Source organism: Mesoplodon mirus, assembly GCF_964341445.2.
Source record: "Mesoplodon mirus genome assembly, chromosome: 14".
Taxonomy (NCBI): Eukaryota; Metazoa; Chordata; class Mammalia; order Artiodactyla; family Ziphiidae; genus Mesoplodon; species Mesoplodon mirus.
The window spans coordinates 72,938,377-72,956,775 of record NC_138990.1 but is presented as its reverse complement, the minus strand read 5'-3'; the positions used below and the strand labels follow the sequence as shown (position 1 = coordinate 72,956,775).

Sequence of the window (18,399 nt, the reverse complement as noted above, 5' to 3'; positions counted from 1 at the left end):
TTCTTTAATCTACTTTAGAAATGTGAATTGCATTATAAAATTATATTCATAAGTCCAGTTTTTACTAAACTTTTTACTTTGTGTCATCAAATCTTTTTGTAATTCATTTATTTCTTGGAAGTCTTTTTCACTTATATACTTTCAAGTCTACTTTATCTTTGTGGTAATCTGTTATAAAATGATTTCAGATGTCCTAAGTCCTCAAATGTTTCCTTCTCTCTTAAGAGGCATTCCGTTTGGCCAGATAGTGTACTGGAATGATAGCCATATTTCTCTTAGCTATTATGAAGTTATTCTATTGTTAGTCTATGAATTAATTAAGGGCTGAAGTAGTTCCTGAACTCCCTCCCTGAAATGATATTATACATTCTGCATTTCAAGCTTAAAAAGCCACTATGTAAGAACTTTGGCTCCACACTCACTCTTTTTGAAACACTTCCTAATATTCATGCTGAAATTAGGTTTCAAATAAGGGAAATCTTTCTTATATCTTTCATTATGGTCTCTGTTTTGAAAGTCTTTACCTTTTCATGTAATGTTCTTATTATCCAAAAACATACTACATAAAAAGATAACAGGGCCTCCCTGGTGGCGCAGTGGTTGAGAGTCCGCCTGCCGATGCAGGGGATACGGGTTCGTGCCCCGGTCTGGGAGGATCCCATATGCCGCGGAGCGGCTGGGCCCGTGAGCCATGGCCGCTAAGCCTGTGCGTCCGGAGCCTGTGCTCCGCAACGGGAGAGGCCACAACAGTGAGAGGCCCGCGTACTGCAAAAAAAAAAAAAAAAAAAAAAAAAGATAACAGAACCATTACTTTTTCTTCTTGATGTTCTCTTTACATCATTTTTCTGTGCCTTAGATTTATTTTGCTTGCTCATTAGTAGTATAGCTAATTCTTTGCTCAGCTGGGTCAATTCTTTCCTTAAAGCCTCTATCCATGTTTCAATATCTCTCACCATCTTTCAGGATCTCACAGATTTTCAGGGTCAGAAAGGACTTAAAAGTCCTTCCCCGAATAAAAACCTCTTATTTTTAAGACAGATTCCATAATGCATTCCATTTACATTAAACTAGTTAACTTCAGAACATCTGTACTTGGTCAAAATCTTTCTGCTGAAGTAGAAATTCTGATATTACAGAAGTCTTACAATGTTTTTCTTCCCCTTTCCATCACACAGCAAAAATGGTCTATTAGGTACGCCACTTTGTTTTGCTTTCTTTTCATTTGTCTTGAAGTGTATTGTGTGGAGATTTTTTAGTGGGTTTTACTACTTTTCCTTCTACCAGCCTCCTAACACTTTATAAGACAGAAGGTTTACATAACTAATACTTCAGGCCCAATTGTAATACTCACATATGACACTGGAGATATATGTTAGAATTGTAACACATGATCTTTTAATAGAAACAAGATCAAGTATAATGAACAGCATTTTTCTTCACATTCTCCAGAAACTCAAATTAATAACTGTATATCACCATAAGCGCTCAATAACATGTATTCTAATGTAATATATTTTGTTCATTCTTTTCCTTGCTATGTATATACTCCCAAGAAAAAAGTATCATAGCATAAAAACTAGCTTTGCAATATCTAATAACTATCTCCATTAAAAACACTTAAAGATTTGCCTCTTCATGAAATGTTATAATTTTTTTCATAAAATCATCTATAGGTACATAATAAATTATTATTGTGTAATAATATCTTGGCAAAACTGAATACTTTTTCAAAAACTATACTTCTATTATATATAAAATATTTTGGCATCTGAACAAATTCTATAAAGAAACATATTCTTTATCAAGATTTCACTTATCCAAGTATTTATTTTTGTTTATTTTACTCTTAAAAAGACCAAGTTTTCTAAATAGTGTATCTTTAAATTATTATCCAGGACTTCACTGGTGGCGCAGGGGCTAAGAATCCGCCTGCCAAGGCAGGGGACATGGGTTCGAACCCTGGTCCGGGAAGATCCCACATGCCGCAGAGCAATTAAGCTCGTGCACCACAGCTACTGAGCCTGCGCTCTAGAGCCCGCGAGCCACAACTACTGAGGCTGTGTGCCACAACTACTGAAGCCCGCACACCTAGAGCCCATGCTCTGCAACAAGAGAAGCCACTGCAATGAGAAGCCCACGCACCGGAACAGAGTAGTCCCCGCTCACCACGACTAGAGAAAGCCCGTGCAGCAATGAAGACCCAATGCAGCCAAAAAATTAATTAATTAATTAATTAATTTTAAAAAATTATTATCCAATGAAAAAAGACATGGTCAAAAATAATTCAATATCTGTAAAAATATTTTTACATGATGCTTATTAAAACTGTATCATAGGGATTTAGAGGCTTCTTCTGATCTTCCTGTTGGTTACTAGCCTTAAAACAAATGCATAAAATCCCTATAAACTAAACAAAGTTATTCATTTTTTAAAAAGCAGAAAAACCTACCAAATCTTTATCATCAGTTTGTGTGCACTGTTGACTATTCTCACTTCCTTTTCATAAAAATATTGTTTGATCTAGGTATAGTACATTTTTTGGTGTATGTATTTTTTCTAGTTCTTAACATTAGATTTGCTATAAATATCAGATGGTCTTTCAAAGATTTTGTGAACTTAATATTAAAAACATATCACGGATGATCTACACCTCACGTTGTCAATCTGAATGAAAATGACACCATTATCAGCATCATCACTAACATATTTCTTACATTAGCTGCCAATACTATCAATTAGATATTTCACTGTTATTTTAGAAATGAGCATGTCACAAGCATGTCGTTTGCCACTATTTTCTCTGGCTAGTAATAAATTCAAAGTGTTCTTTGACAAAGGACATCAATCAGGAGAGCAAAGAAACCTGAGTTCAAATGTAGATGGAGGCAATTATTAAAACTATAGCATAGAGACAAATTGCTTACCATTCCTAGGCCTCAATAACTCCCTTACCAAGCTGCTGAGAGGATTAAATGAAATAATGCATATAAAGCATTTAACACAGAGCATGGCACACATTAAGTAAAATATTTTAGCAGCAGTTGATCATGATGATGATGATTGTCTAAAAAAGATTTCAAGAACCATCCCTAGCAGTATGCCCCAGACACACTTGACTCATCTGCTACACTTTACCGGAGATTCTTTCTTTCATTCCTTTTTACTGTTCGATGTCCTATGTTCATAGCCTCCATAGTGAGGCTTTGGTAACATTACCTCTAAGAACTTCGTTAGGTAGCACTCAGAACACCTACAATGGACACTATGCCCTCCATGAGCCTCTTTCACACATGTTGTAGCTTCTGATTGCTCTTGCTTGATATAAATTTGCAGGAAGCTGCCTTTACTCCACACTAAGCATAGGAGAGAAAAATGGCCAGTGTCTCTGGGGAATAATTAACAAAAGACAGTTTGTTTCATCTTCATGATAAAATACAGCATCCCTATTAAAAGGCAAATTCATCATTCCCAAAAGTTAAATAGAATGACACTTTAAAAGTAATTCCAGCTGATTAAATTTAGGGTTCTGAAAAAAATTTTAATTCATGAATATACTCTGAATCTTTCATTTGATTTTAAAATGTATAAATGTTCATTTAACTTTGAGCCCTTGCCTCTCAGTGTTCTATTCTGAGCTAGTCAAACAAGTGGTAGCAGGCATGCTGGGCTCAATAATACTGCCTCTCATATTTAAATACTCTTTTTCACTTGGATTGCAAATTAAAGACAGTCTCCTGAACACTGACACATTTTCAATGATTGATTTTGCAAAACGTGTTGATTTTTCCTACACTGTTTTGCCTCTGTGTATGTCAACCTTGGCCTTCTTTTCTTGCTCCTTTGCAGCGCTGCTGTCTCTGAAGCCATTGTCTGCCTGATACGAAAAATGTACATTAAACCTCGCGACTAATTACATAGATAGAAAATTCCTGATCTCAAACACCCATGCCCAGAAACTATAACAAAAGCTTCTGACTATGTACAAAACTCTTAATCAAACCTTTCATTCACCTGGATTAAAAGAAATTCCAATAATTTATTTTCTGCTAAAGTTGTCTTTATATCCTTTGAAAAGTGGATTTCTTATGCATGTTACATGCCTATAAGTCAATCCATTTAACATTAAACCCCATCTATTTCCTCCAGAAAAGTTTATACTTGCTATTAGGTCTACTTCAATTAAGTGCTACTCGGTAAATTGTTTCATTCTAAACACAAAACTATTTAGTCTTAATATAATGTCCTTTTCTTTTTTTTAACTCTCTCTGCACTAGGCATTAGCAAAGTAGACTTTCCCCAATAAATCGTATAATCTATGGATTAAGGCTTCTTGTATTTAAAAAACATACTTGGAAAGAGAATGAACAGAAACTTCTTTCCCCTCGAATTCCCCAAAATATACAAAACAATGTCTCTACATCTAAAAGGACAGTGCCTTACACACATGCTGCATGTTATAGTATATAGAGAACAAAATTTCATCTCAGATCACCTAATTGTTGGGAAAAATATTTTTCCTGAACAGACTAGTTTTAGAGTTAATTTAACCAATCATTTTTTTTAAGCTATTGTATGCAAGGCCTTGTCTAAACACTCTGAGAGAATACCTGCAAGGAGTTTATAATCTAGTGTTGATGGACGGTAAACGGCATACAAATGGCAATCATATGAAACAAGATAAGCACTGAGAAAGAGCACACTACGGGAAGGAACAAAGAGAGAATGAGAAAAGTTGTGGCTACTCCCCTGCTTGGCTCGTTAGCACGTTAGAATTTTCATAAGGCCTACCAGCCATCATTCGTTTCCACCAGCGATACTAGCAACAGACTCCCCTAGCTCCCGGTCTACCGAATCTAGGTACCCTACTCGATTAGGCTGCTGCTTGCCTTTTTGTAAGACCAACTCTCTTCTGTCTCTAGTTGTTGTTCATCTCCTGCAGTTACCAAGTGCAGTAAATGCATCACATGCCACCACATGACTATTCTGGGAAACCCTGCAATGACTACCAGTGTACCAACTGGCTAGTGCAACCCTGGGTATGAAATTTTAGTTGCTTGAAAATGCTTCAGAATGGAAAGATGAAAGGAGGAGGAGAAGGGAAGTAGCCACACTCCTCTTCAGAAATGGCCACGATACCTAAGCAGAGCAAGTCGGAGTAAGGTCTGCACATGAGCCAAAGCTTAGAATTTCATTGCCTTTGTTGGCTCACGTCACTTCTTTAATTAATGTCACTTTCTCTGGTTTAATATCAGAGCAAGTGACAAGAGTGCTTCTGGATGAATTGTGTTTTCTGAGGACTGTATGGCATACTCTCCCGCAGTCTGACAGAGGGACGTGCCAGTTTTACTTGGCAGTTACAATGCACCAGCTTTAGTTTTAGTAGTTTAATTTGTGGCAGTTATATGTTTTGAATACGTTGAAGTATTCACAATGGTCTCATGGAATCTGCTCCGTAGATAAAGTTTACACAGTGGAAAAGAAAAAGCAATGGCTATAAGGTGATTATGAAAAAGCTTCTCTTGGCCACAGCTGGTCTTACAGGCATTCTTGTAAATTTAAGAGCATTTAGGGGATATGATTAAAGTGATCACAAGGAATGATGCCCTTTTTTTTTTTTTTTTTGCCCAGTTCTGTAGCTGGTGTGAGACGATCATAAGGAATATGATATTTAGAACTCAATTTTATGCAAAATCCATTATTCAAGAAGTGAAGTTTATATACATGATAGACATGCAATGAAATAAATGTTAGAATAGGAAGCTTTGTTACTTATGCATTAAGTTGGTTCTAACATTTTGGTAAACTAACTTTTTATTGATATAAAATTCAGAACAATTTCTGCATTGAGGAGAAGGGACTAAACTTTTTCCCTTGGTTTGTTAAAGATCTGTCTGTTTCAGGCTGAAGTAATCTGAAGCTTTTTTATTTAGTTTTTCCTTCATCTCCTTTATACACTTTTGTGAAGCCTCATCAGCTCAGGGTGAGAGCTGCCACCAAGGAGTTCCAAACTTTACCTGCCCTTTCTAAATTTAGGGTTCTTTACTGCAGCAGGTTGAAGATCTGGCTTTGAATGCACCTGGCTCTGCTGGAGAACAGAAATATTCATCTCCACTGAATGCATGCTGCTTAAGTGCTGGAGGCCCTTGCGGGAGACTAACTCTCATTGGACACTTCATTACAATACTTTCTCTTCCCTACATGAAGTAGTAATTCTCATTCACCAAAGACAGAATTTTGCCTGACACAGCCACAGGAGCTCCTGTTTGACTTTCGAAATTAATCAACCTCGAAGCTGGAGTAGAAATGGCATGTCCTTTAACCTTAAGCACAAAAAGCTCTCAACAGACTGCAGTTTTTATATCCCTGGATGGGAGTTTGGGCCCCTGATACTTAAACTTGATGCACATACTGGGTTTCTGGCATGCTTTTGCCCATACCCATCTGCTAGGCTGGCACTGTGCCCATTCAGAAGGTGTGATGCCAGTTTCAATAGGGCATAGGTGCCAATCAAAGATGGGTTTGGAGGGGCAGCATGCAGAACTCAGCAAAAGTCAGCTCTTCTGCCAGAAGATCCTCCTGTTATCATATAATGCCAATGAAGGGCCACATGCTTCATTGCCTGAGATCACATTGCATCTGTAGATGTTTCTGGCCTTCAATGGATGTCTTTCTACGGAACCTTTTTCCTCAAGTATTACTTGATTGGAGATGTTAAAGAAAAGTCTACCTGACTAAATGAAGTCCACCTCTTTAAAAGAAACAATGGAAATCTTCAACAATTTTCTTGAAATAATTGCTGCGTTTTGTGTCTTTCCTCCTAAAATACACTTTCACATAGAATACTGCATAGCATACTCAGTTCACATAATGGAGTTATAAGGGACAAACTTTCTGAAGGACCACTAACTGCAAAACTATGTAAGCAGTATAAGATCCACAAACACTTTGAATCACTGTTAAATGTGGATGGTGGACAAATTTTCATCATCCAAATAGCTAATTTCTAGTGAATTCTCCCATTTAGAGCTTTAGAGTTTCTTAATTTTCTTTTCATTTATTTTATAAACATAGATATTCCTGTTTCTTAAAAGAAGAACCATACTTCCTACTCTTCTTCCATATCTAAAGAAAAAAAAAACAAAACCTAAAACACTTCAGAAGCAAAAGTCTATCCTTATTTCATAAGGAAGCCAGAAGATCCCGAAAGCTGGGAGTTTTTTTATTGTGTGGCAATAGAGGTGAACTCATTTCATGAAGAAGACATTTCCCTATAGCAAACAGGTTTCAAATTTAAAAACCTTGACCACTGTACAGTTATAAGATAGTAACAGGTGCAGTGGAAGAGACATAATATATAAATCATTGAAGAACAGAGCAGTTTGTAAATCTTCCCTTAAGACAAAAGAGTTTGAGAGTAGAAATGTTGAAACTGAAGACCCACAATATAAAATATGTTAAAAAGAAGATCAGACACTTACAAAAATGAAAGAGACAAGAAAAGGCTAAGTAAGCCTTAGAAGAACACTCTCTTTTTGTACAAAGAATCCAAACTTTTGCAGATACTTAGATTTCTTAACTGATAAGTAAATGAACACTCTTTTAAAACTCAAAATTAATAGCCGATGGACAGCACATACAAAATTAAAATACAACTTCGAGGGACTTTAAGTATTCTTGTGAAAGGTATATCAAGTTTATTAAACTCACAAAATCCCAAGTGATCTCTTCTTCTGTTGAGATTATACCACCTATTACCTCTTACACCTTCACCTGAGAACTAATTTATCTTATATACTACAGTTTCTAGTACAAGTTATCCTTATTTCATATTTATTTCCTTCTTCTTTTCACCCACACAGTATCATCTGCAAAATTTCCTAGTAACAATTGTGGTTCCTAGTAAGCACTGTATCAGATAAGACTAACTGCTTATCTCAAAGCCTTCTCTATAAAACACTGCCAAAATAACATTTAACACAGCAATATATAATGAAGCAGTATATGTTTCAGTAACTCTACTTTGTTGCTAGCATTATCATTAGGCTCTTCTGAACACTACTCTGCATACCTTAAAAATCAATCCATTCCAGCTTACTAGAAAGTACAATAAGTAAAAACCATACATGTATAAATAATCTTTTCTATTTCTTCATAAATAGAAGTCTGTTTCTTCATCAATAAAATACGTGAGTTAAACTTTGATAATTTCTAAAACTCCTAGTCATCCTATCCTCTTCTCCCTGTCCTACCACCCCCCCAAAAAAAAAGATTTCTTCTGTTTCTAAAGAGCAAAATTGAGCTGATCTGAGAGGATTACCCAAAAAATGCATGGCAGTCACTTGAAGTCTAAACATTTATCCATGAATAAATGATTGATCTTAATGCTTCAAGAGAGCTAATTTTAGTTATAATAACATATTATTTAGAAAAGATAATGCTATTGATTTATTGTCAATAAAGCATATAGAGATTTTTTTAGATGACATCATGAGAGTTAATTTGTCTCAGTTTTTCTTGTGACTAAGAGTACATCTCTAAGATTACAGGCTGGAGTTAAGGGTAACATCTATAATTATGGAAGAGAATAAAGCAACTGGCTTGTGTGGATTAAGCAGCCCAATCTATCTCCATCTCTCAGGCAAATAACTGTTGAACATCTAGTCTGTGCTTGATGTTCCAAAGATGCTAAATTGTCATGGTTATGCTCAAATTCAAAAAACTAAAACTTACACAGATAAATCATTTCTATTTGTACTAATGTAAGACTTCATGAGTACTTGAAGAATTTAGCTGAAGTTTATTACCTGTAATTCTGTTTTTCTAGATTTTTGACTAATTTCTGAAACACGGTATCTTTCATATCTGAAACGTAAGATAACAGCTTAAATGAGAACTTTTCACTATGTCATCATGGCTACTATTGTAAATTTTAGTGGGAAAAATAGATAGAGGTTGGTAAGTAAAATGTCATTCTACTGACATTCTCTTATGTTCTTAGTTTTACCACATTCAGTAGCTAAATCCATCACAGTCCATGGCAGGACAAATGGAAAAACTCTCCAGTAGATGTCTTTGTCGCCATCCTAATCTCCTGCGGTAACAGACACTGAATTTAGAGTTCAACTATCACTGAGAATGGGAAATTCTAAATAAATAAATAAATTACATTGAATTGCTTATCGAGTTCCAAGTTCTTTAAAAACCTTATCCTATTTAATCATCACTATTATTATTACCCCTATCATACAGAATAGAAACAAAGACTCATGAATAGGTGAAAGTCACTCAAGTTTGCAAAAGGCTCAGTCAAATTCAACCCAAATTTGCCTAACACCAAAGCCCATGCTTTTATTCGTGCAATTCTCCCTTAGTTTGCTTGGTTCTATGTTATACCTAGCACTAAAGTAGAATTCAAACTCTTAGTTCTCTCTCCTGAAGTTTTAGAAATTTTTTTCACTTATTTGATCCCAAAATAACAGCAATTTTTTCCACCCCCTAAACCAGTTTCCATTCTCCCTTTTCCCCTCCTCTCTTTTCATATACAAAGAAAGAACTTTGTCTTGTATTCAGACTTTTCTTTTCCTTCTTATTACTATTTCTATTAATGCTACAGGCACATTATTTCTCCAAGTCAAGAGTAAATATAAAATATTTCTGCCCCTTCCCCTTTCCTTCTTTCTGACTACTGAAAAGGCCTTGGATATTGATCTCAAAGCTCGAGGACAGCTGTACACACACAATGAGTTAGACACAGCGGTTAGCTTCTTCTCAGCCTTTGGTAGCAAATGCTGATGAAGTGTCTGCTGAAAGAGTATATCTGGCAAATATGATGCTTAAAAAGAAACTGGACACAAAGGTATTAAGGAAACCTGAATTTACCTACTTCTTCATTTATATATACAGGAAGTGATGAGAACCATGGTAAAATGCAAAAACATGATATAATTTCATATGGATTTGCTTAGCTTTGAAAATAAGTAAAAGCTAATTTTAATGAAGTTGTTGCTGATGGCATCTCACTGAAGAGCTGATCTTATGATTTATGAATGCCACTTTTGATAGAACAATAACAACACTTGGAACACACAGCTTTATTATATATTCTGAAGTATGGAGACTTTTCCTCAAAACAGCTAAACATTTCTTTAAAGTCCTTCCCCCGGGCTTCCCTGGTGGCGCAGTGGTTGAGAGTCTGCCTGCCGATGCAGCGGACGCGGGTTCGTGCCCCGGTTCAGGAAGATCCCACATGCCGCGGAGCGGCTGGGCCTGTGAGCCATGGCTGCTGAGCCTGCACGTCCGGAGCCTGTGCTCCGCAACGGGAGAGGCCACAACAGTGAGAGGCCCGCATAACGCAAAAAAAAAAAAAAAAAAAAAGTCCTTCCCCCAACGTGTGCACTTGCCTATATTTCCAGGATCCAGGTTCTGAAATTCAGATAGTAGGGGGTATTTCATAACATATGAAACCTTGAAAATTGTTGCAAAATAAATCTTACTGAGAAAAAATAAGTAAAAAAATATGTGCAGTACTTGGACTGAAAGAAGCAAAGATTTTTCTGTATTTAAATAGGGACAAATAAATCACATGCCTAAGCAAATAAATTCCTTTTTCACAACAGGAACCACACAAGTAGTGAGTATGTATACACATATATGTACACATACATATATGTATTATGTGTATAGACATATAATTTAACTTTAAACATGCACTTAAATTTAAATACATATTAACACATATAATATGTACACCTAAAAAAGAGAAAAGAAATAAGACCATCACAATCAATGCTTTTCTGTAGTTCTTTGAAATTACTCAAATAATCCAAACATTAGAAAACTGAAAGTGTAACTGATAAGCTGTGCGATCCAAGGCTATAGCTCAGCCACATCAGAAATAATTTATTCAACTCCATTTCTCTGACCTTGAGTCAAGACAATGTACTAGAGATCCTTACTCTCTGACATACGAGAGAATTCACTAATTCAGAGTCTCAACCAACACTTATTCTACAAAGAATTCTATTCTGTGTAGACCCCAAGTACTCTCAGGGTCTTTATCTGCACCATCCAATGTGGTAGCCACTACCTATACGTAGCTATTGACCACCTGAAATATGACTAGACACATCCTGGATTTTAAAGACTTTAACTAAAAGAGTGAAATATTTCCTTTTTTTAATATTGATAACATGTTGGAATTATAATACTTTAGATATATTGTATTTAATAATACATATTATTTAATTAAATTTCACTTGTTTCTTTTTACTTTTTTTTTAATGTGGCTCCTAGAAAATTTTACTTTACATACGTGGCTTGTATTACATTTCTATTGAACAGGGCTGTCTATGTCACTCAATCTAGTACTTAGAATCACAGCATTTTTCAAGAAAGTTCAAATCCTTTAAATGGGGAAGCTGTTCTTTATTTAACCCATACAATAATTTTGTGTTGGTCTTATCTTTACAACTAGATTAGACACTCAGGTGATTACTAAGTTACTTATTGACTGAATTTCATCCATTTGTTCAAAACTACAATCTTAATTTTATCAGAAGAGAAGCTTTATCCTTCATGATCCATGAAACATGTTTGTGAAGGGTGGCAGAATATGCCACCCTAAAATATGCCTCTTTGGCATAAGGATTATTTTGAACTAAAGGCATTTGAAAAATAGCAAATGTAGGGAGAGGCTTCCTCTGAACTCCCTTTATTTGCCTAAAGACAGAGCCTCCAAAAAAAAAAAAAAAACTCCACTGTTTTAAATTCCCTCCAGGAGCGCTTCATTAACCAGGAAAGACTGACTCATCACAGAAGAGATGAGAAGTTGACACCACTCCCAAACTTTGTTATAATCCCAAACTTTGTTATAAACTATCATAGCCCCCATCTACTCTTCTAAGGGCTATTAATCTTTCCTAAAAATCATTTACTGTTCCTTAAGTGGCCTGTATCTCCCCTTCCCTGATTAAGACAGTATGTAAGCTCTCAAATCTCACCGTGTTTTAGGGTATTTATTCACTTTTTTTTCCTGATATTACTGTGCAAGTAACATTAAAAATATTAATAAATTTGTATACCTTTTCTCCTGTTAATCTGCCTGTTGTCAGTTTATTTCATAAACCCAGGTATCAAGCTTAAGAGGGTAGAGGGAAAGTCCTTCCTTCCCTACACTTTGAAATGTTTAACGAGGAACCCAAGATTCCTCCAAAGAAGGTTTTTTACCAACTTCTTAAATTCTTACAGACACACATATAATGAGTCAATATATTTAGAAGAACTGCTCCTTGAGAGCATATTTTTAATCACTAATATTTATCTTATTTTATTCATTAAATCTCATCTTGTAATGGATATTTCTTGATCATTAAACTACAGATACAAGGTAGCCCTGAATAATCCTTTTAAAGTCAGTGTAATTTTTAAATTTTTAAACGTAGTGTAAAAGTATACTCAACTCAGGTTCCTTACCTGTACCAAAGAACACAAAAACTAAATGAGTGTCTATTTTCTTAATTATCCCAAGATAGGGGCTTCCCTGGAGGCACAGTGGTTAAGATTCTGCCTGCCAATGCAGGGGACATGGGTTCAAGCCCTGGTCTGGGAAGATCCCACATGCCGCAGAGGAACTAAGCCCGTGCGCCACAACTACTGAGCCTGCACTCTAGAGCCCGCGAGCCACAACTATTAGCCCGAGTGCCACAACTACTGAAGCCCGTGCTCCTAGAGCCCATGCTCCACAACGAGAAGCCACAGCAATGAGAACCCTGCACACCGCAACGAAGAGTGGCCCCCCTTCGCCACAACTAGAGAAAGCCCGCGCACAGCAACAAAGACCCAATGCAACCAAAAATAAAAAACAGTAAATAAAAAATAAATTAATTAAAAAAAACCCAATTATCCCAAGATGGCATGTAACTAGTACCATTCTAGATGTACAGAAGTTAATTCATTCCACGCAATAGATGCCTTGAGGTATGAAGGCCCAGTTCTCCAGTGAGGCCTAGTTAAGAAATGACCAGAACCCTGTACTACTTAAATATTAATGATTAAGATTCACAAATGGAAAGTGTTTGTATTCATACAGTTGCATTCTCTGAGCTATAAAAAGCAATGTTTCCAGGAAAACACTCTCAAAAAAGAACATTAACATTTTGTCTGGCAGACTGTGTAATTATGCTCTGAAAAGACTTCTAAGAGTCATTCAGAAAAACATGGACAACAAGGACTGGGGTCAGTCATGTCTTGAACCTAGACATTTTACTAAACATTATCTTCATACTACTTAGAAAAGTACATTTATGGATTATATCTTATTTCAAAGTTTCAATTTTTAAAATACTATTAAGAAATCACAGTTATAGTCACATATATAAGAATATTTGGTGATTTATACTTTACCTAAATATATCAAACCAAATCCTCCAGAGCCAATCATCTTGCCCAGCACCCACTGTTTTCCTTCCATATCATCCAGGACCTTGCCTTCTGGAAGTGGAACAGGAAGTCTGTATTTCTCTTTTCTTCTTGGTGGCATCACTTCTGTTGGCAGAAGGGGTGAAATAGTGATTAAAAATAAAAACAACAACAAAGAAAACTCCAGATAAAATACATTTCTTAAAATGTCTTCTATGGGGCACTTTCCCAGGTTCCCAGAAATTAGGATTCTGAAGTCAACTGGGCTTAGGAAAGCCCACACATTTTATTCAAATTGGAGATTCACCAACATTACAATATTGAAATCTAAGAGGCACTGATGTTAAAAAACAAACAAACCTGCTGAACCTCACTTAACATTTCCGAAATTCAGTTAGGCAGTCAAAATACCTATTGACAGGGGCCTCCCTGGTGGCGCAGTGGTTGAGAGTCCGCCTGCCGATGCAAGGGACAGGGGTTCGTGCCCCGGTCCGGGAGGATCCCATATGCCGCGGAGCGGCTGGGCCCGTGAGCCATGGCTGCTGAGCCTGCGCGTCCGGAGCCTGTGCTCCGCAACGGGAGAGGCCACAACGGTGAGAGGCCCGCGTACCGCAAAAAAAACCAAAACAAAACAAAAAAAACCTATTAACAGTGCAGAATACACCTTAAGAAATGGGTTAACAATCTCCAATTACAAAAAGAAAATAAATTTCATATATATGAAAATAGTCCTTTCATTGAGAATGCTAAGTGTCAAAGATGAGGTTTTCAGTCACTAAGAAAGAAAATACAGCTTTTGACTGGGAAAACATGGACGACGGCAATGTACATCATTACCAAGCCCAGCAACTGACACAGAGTAGGTACTCAGTAAATATCTGTTAAATGAGCGAAGCACTGGGTTTTCACGGATGTATAACTAAGCAGAGCACGAGGCCACTGTGCAGGTTCAGGGTTGGCACACTACTCTTTCAGCTTCTTTCTGTTCCTCTATATCCTGTCCCTTCCCCACCCTCACCAGTGAAAACTGCCCTGTCTTAGAGATTAATACAGTACTGCCAACAACAAAAGTATGGACTCCATAGTATAGCCATACAACTTTACCCAATTAATTTTAACTGTACACAGGTTAGTGAATTGCACCAGAGATGTCTGAGTCGGAAGAGAAAAGTTCTTCGGGAAAAACACACACACACAGCATACAGGCCTGAAACTAACTGTGAAAGTAACTGCCATCCTCTAAGTATTTCCAAGGAATTTTTTAAAACTGGTGAGTGCTTTTGAAATGAAAGTAAAGTTTTCATTGTATACGCTATCCATCTTCGGAATGAGAAGGTTTCTGTTCCTTTTAGTAGGTTTTCCCTGCTTCACTTACTTTAATCAACGCCCTATCTTTTACTCAGCAGCAACACCCCAGGTAGAGCAAAGGAACACAGCAGAAATCTTTAACAATATTCACCTGTCCTCTTCCTAATGCGAACACAAGGGAAGCCAGGAATTTAAATGAACGATGCCCCAAACAGGAAAAGTTTTAACCAGTACTTTATATATACTGACCAGTACTTTATGTACTGGGGCCCAACATTTATTTGCTTTTTTAAAACCTAAAGTCTACAGAGAACAACTTTTCAGCAGGGCATAAATTCTCAATCAGTATAAAGAAGACAAACACAGTTTGGGGGCAACTCTGTGGCATCAGAACTTGAGACCTGAAAGGTGACTGACTATACAATGCGCATTCTGGGCATGGATGCGGAGTCCAAGTTCACAGGAGGAAACGCCAGCCTCCTCTCAAGGCCAGTACCGACACAGACATCCCTGCTGCTTTGGGGTCCCCTCCCAGGGCTGCGATGAAAAGTGCTCAACACGAGTTTCCGGGGAGAAACCGCTACCCAGAGGCCTGAACCCGAGCCAAGACTGGGCTTGGGGCGGCCATGGCGGAGGACCGTGAGAGCGGAGGCAGGGGCGGGGCAGCGCGGCCCACCGCCCGCCTGTGCCCGCTCGTCGGCCCAGGACACCCCCACGCCCGGCCTGCCCGAACCACCCGAAGCTCGCCGGCGTCTGGAGACTCACTTCCCGACTCAACCTCCCTCTAGACCGACGAAAAGAGAAACCCAATCTCCTTGCCCGCCTCACTCCTCCGCCCCACCCTCTGGGCGAACGGGAGTTGAAGGGGCGTCAGGTTCACGCACTGAGTTAGAAAAAAGTCAGGACCAACCGCGAAAGCAGGTACCGCTGCCCGTCCGGGGCTGGGGCGCGGCCCGGAGGCCCCGGCGTCTCTCTCCGACCGCAGCTCCTCCCCAGGTTGGGGCGCCACGCGGGGCGGGCAGGCGGAGAGCGGGGCGCGGAAGTGTGGGGTCCCGACGCGACCCCCAGGAACCGGGGACGAGAAGAGGTTAACCAGGCCCTCCGCGTCCCCGTCGCCAAACCGCGCGACGCCTCCCGCCAGCCTAGCAGGGCCGGGCGGGGCCGCGGGCCTCCAATCCCGCGGGGAGGCGGGCCCGGAGCCGGCGCGGCCAGCGGAAGGGGCCAAACTAACTTCTTGCACCTGGGCCCGCGGCGAAGCGCGCGCCCGACACAGCTCGCTTCTGGGCGGAGACTCCGGCCCGGGGCCCACGGAGCCTCGCCTAGGCCGCAGCCAGCGTTCTCTTTCAGGAGGCCTGTCAGCGCTCGGGGACGCAGAGACGAAGAGGCGGCGGCGGGTCTACACCATCACATCAGTTTGGTGTGCATTTGTGTAGAAGGAATTTCAGGTCTCTTATACCATGATCTCGGTACCTAGAGTTTTCAAGTCAACGGGCCGGTCCTTACTGAGCATTTACCCGGGCAGCCAGTCACACTGGCCAGGCCTCTAGAGCAAGAAGCCTGTGTGAGCAGGAAGGTCTATAACACTGTGTTTAAGTTCTCAGAGGCATATTGGCTCAAGATCCATTTACTAGTTGGATAATCTTGACTAAACGTAATTACTTTACAAAACTTTCTTTCTTTTTTTTTTTTTTTTTTGGTCTGTGAAATGGAAATAACCCTAGTTATTCAGGTTAAGAAGGTTTGTTAAAGAAAAAATTATTCCGACATTTCTTAAAATGGTAAGGAAGACTATTCAGAACTCTTGAAATAGGAGAAAGAGCTATGCTAAATTCCAAATACAGCAAAGAAAAGCGGGAATTTATAGCCGAGGACCTGGGTGGGGGTCAGTGGATGGAAAATTACTAAGAGGAAATATCAGGGGAGAGGAGAGTATTCTGGTTAGATGGTGCTAACAGAATTCCTGCTGAAGACAGGCCAAGGTGATCAGACATCACCGGGGGCGGGTGGTGGAGGATGAGGAACTGGATTAGATATGGAGAATGGAGAGATTCTGGCTAAACTTAGCAGGATGTTTGCTAAAATTGGACAGTATAGAGAGAACATGGAAGTCCAAAAGTCAAGGCCTATTTGAGTAAGAGTTCAGGGGAGCCTAAGTAGAGTTTGGTCAAGAAGCCTAAGTAGAGTTTGTCAGGTTATTGGTTATAAGATTATGATGATAATTAAGTGAAAGAAATAAGTAGTTTTCTAACATATAATAAGGACTCATAGTTAGCTTATAATATTTTAGGTTAGGCAAAATAAATGCTCAGAAAGCAATTCTTAAACAATACATCAACATCTTATATGGGAAGTCAGTAATTGCTTGGGATGCAAATACTGGAAGTCAAAATCCTTTAATGACTTTGATGGAATAGGGTTTTAAGACTTCCTACGTCTATCAAACTGTCACCAAATGAAAGATGGCATGAGAAGACTCTTTTTAAAAATCTCTGATGTGGATAAAAAAGCATTTTTAAAGAAACTCAATAGTCTATACATAGAATAATCATGCCCTTTAAGATAGTCACTCACTAGTCTAACAACATCCATTCTTATTTCTATAAGATATATATGTAACAGATGCTATTGTTTGCCTGCCCAAACGTTTATATGGGCATTAAATCTGCCATTCCAAATTTGTTCAGGTTTCTACCCACTCCCCAGGTTACTATCTTTGGGAAGATGCAACAACAGCACCAGGCACAACAGATTACTCTTAAGGGGTCATACATGGCTCCTCTGTTTCATACCTATATATACCTAGTATGTTAGTATCATAGCCCTTTCCCACTGCTATAATAGAATACCACAGACTAGGTGGTTTGTAAACAACAGAGATGTATTCCTCACAGTCCTGAGTCTGGCCAAGTTCATGACTCAGTCACATCCCAAAGGCTCCTGCCTCCAAATACCATCACCTTGGGGATTATGTCTCAACATACAAATTTTAGGAGGACACAAACATTTAGTTCATAGCAGTTTGTAAATCCTGTTAGCTCAGCCTTCAAAATATATCCAGAATCCATCACTTCCTACCACTCCTATTTCTATCTTTCTGGTCCAAACCACCATGTCTTTCCTGGATACTGGTAGTACTCTCCTAAAAGCTATCGTATTTCTTACCCTTCTACCCCTCAGTCTATTCACAACAAACAGCCGCATGATCTTTTAAAAAGCATAGACCATTTCTCTGCTCAAAACTCTTCAGTGACATTCTAATTCAGTCATTGTCAGCCAGTCCTCACTATGACCTAAAACAGTGTTTTTCAACCTTGGTACTACTGACATTTGGGCCAGATAATTCCTTGTTGACAAAGGGGAGGATAGTCAAAAGTGGATTCTCCTGTGCATTGTAGGTTATTTATCAACACCCTGGGCCTCTGTAGTACTACAGGTTGTGACAACCAAAAATGTCCCCCAGACATTACCAAAATTTGTAAATTTTGCCAAAATTGCTGCTGGTTGAGAATGACTTACCTACAATGATCTACATGTTTCTGTACCTCCCCCATTTCCTGTTACTTTCTGCAACCACTGTGGCCTCCTTGCTGTTCTCAGGACTATTGCACTTTTCATTCTGTCCGGACCACTCTTCAATGTGATATCTGTTTGGCCTACTTTATTACCTTCTTCAGG

At 38.7% G+C, this 18,399-nt stretch overlaps 1 protein-coding gene across 2 annotated transcripts in view; it reads right to left on the bottom strand.

Moving 5' to 3' along the window:
• The window catches only part of VRK2 (VRK serine/threonine kinase 2), a 101,282-nt gene extending 85,334 nt beyond the window's left edge, over window positions 1–15,948 (bottom strand). For both annotated transcript variants that reach the window (XM_082641922.1, XM_082641923.1), the window contains exons 1-2: window positions 15,635–15,948; window positions 13,402–13,542 (exon numbers count right to left, since the gene is read on the bottom strand). In XM_082641922.1, the coding sequence (XP_082498048.1) occupies window positions 13,402–13,537 (136 nt within the window). In that variant the 5' untranslated portion in view covers window positions 13,538–13,542; window positions 15,635–15,948. The remainder of the gene's footprint in view (window positions 1–13,401; window positions 13,543–15,634) is intronic.
• Window positions 15,949–18,399: the final 2,451 nt, after the last annotated feature.